The sequence below is a fragment of the Crocodylus porosus genome, unplaced genomic scaffold (assembly GCF_001723895.1).
Source record: "Crocodylus porosus isolate Cpor-Errol unplaced genomic scaffold, CroPor_comp1, whole genome shotgun sequence".
NCBI classification, from domain to species: Eukaryota; Metazoa; Chordata; order Crocodylia; family Crocodylidae; genus Crocodylus; species Crocodylus porosus.
In genome coordinates this window covers 50,920,240-50,921,556 of record NW_017728949.1, presented here as the reverse complement: position 1 = coordinate 50,921,556, position 1,317 = coordinate 50,920,240, and the positions used below count along the sequence as shown (strand labels likewise).

General features: G+C 65.4%; 1 protein-coding gene across 3 annotated transcripts in view; it reads right to left on the bottom strand.

Moving 5' to 3' along the window:
* Nucleotides 1-1,317, bottom strand: part of RBMS1 (RNA binding motif single stranded interacting protein 1) — a 133,954-nt gene that overhangs the window by 132,350 nt on the left and 287 nt on the right. The window contains exon 1 of one of the 3 annotated variants that reach the window (XM_019553937.1): nt 949-1,128. The exons of the other annotated variants lie outside the window; for them this stretch is intronic. Within the exon in view, the coding sequence (XP_019409482.1) occupies nt 949-1,017 (69 nt within the window). The 5' untranslated portion in view covers nt 1,018-1,128. Of the gene's footprint in view, nt 1-948; nt 1,129-1,317 lie in introns of those variants that run through there. 3 annotated transcript variants of the gene reach the window in all.

Sequence of the window (1,317 nt, the reverse complement as noted above, 5' to 3'; positions counted from 1 at the left end):
TGGGGGGGGGGGAGGGAAGAAATCAGGAACAAGTTTTCAAAGCTTTTGCTTCAACGCCAAAAAAGATAACAAACCACAACCTCCGGTGCTGCACAGGCAAACGCCAATCATTCCTATAGTCACCAACTAGAGAAACACACCTAAGTCTGCACTAGTGAAAATAAAAGCAACAATAAGAGACTTGTATGAAAAGCCTGTAGGAAAATCACTGTGCCCTGATCTGTCTGCAGCTGATTCTCACGCCACACACAAAGGCAGGATTTCTCCGGAATCGTTATTGAGAGAAGTTAATGGCCTGATTTCGATTGCTGTGGGTAGCAGGCCTGGAAGGGTTTGTTTATTTTTATCCCCCAAGACGACTGCAGTGGGATCTGGCTCGGTTCGGGTGCTCTCAGCCAGGCTTCTTGCCAGCACCTCTGGCGTTTAACCTTCCCGGTGTAACCACTGAGGGCAGCGTCTCCGGCCGAGCTTCGCCAACCGCGGCCCACGCCCGGCCCGGCCCAGCCCCTCCCTGCACGTCTGTGCGGTCCCAGGGGAAGCGGCTGCTGGCGCCGCGTGTCAGACCCGCTCGCTCCACGGGGCGGACGCAGCTCGGCTCCGAGCAGCTCACAGGACAGGACTGACTGCCCTTGCGCGGGCAGAGGGGCGTGGGTGGGCGGGGCTCCCAACGGCGCGTGTGCGCGTCCCGTGTGTGCGCCCCCCACCACCCCGTTTCACTACAAGCGAAAACGCCCAGCCCCGAGTTTCGGTTTCCAGCCGATGTTGTAACCTCCCTGCCCCGCCCGGACCATTTTAGAACTTGTTGCGGAGCTCCACACGGACGCCCCCGCCCGGCCGTGAAACCCGGGCCGGGCGGAGGGCAGCTATGGCACAGTCCCGCGGCCTCAGCTGATCCGCAGCAGCCCCGGCCCCCCCGCGCCTCCGACGGGGGAGACGCGCCGCCCTTACCTGCTTCCTGCAGGGCGCCCGGCTGCCGCCCGCGGGGCTGCTGCTACTACTGCTGCTGGGGAAGATCATGGCCCGGCCCCGGCCCCCCCTCGGGCTGGGCAGCAACTTTTGTGGCAACTTGGCCGGGCGGCGGCGCGAGCTAGCTCCTCTCGCCGCTCCCTCCCTCCCCGCTTGCTGCTTCCCTCCCGCCCCGGCTGGGGGGGGGGCGGGCTCCGGGGCAGCGCCTACAGCGGCAGCCGCAGCCGAGCCGGGGGGAGCATGGAAACGGCGGCGGCGTTGGAGGAGACTTCCCCAGCGGCAGCGGAGCCGATCCCTCCTCCCGGCGGCCTCAACCACCGCCCAGGCAGAGAGCGAGCGCGGGGCCGGGGG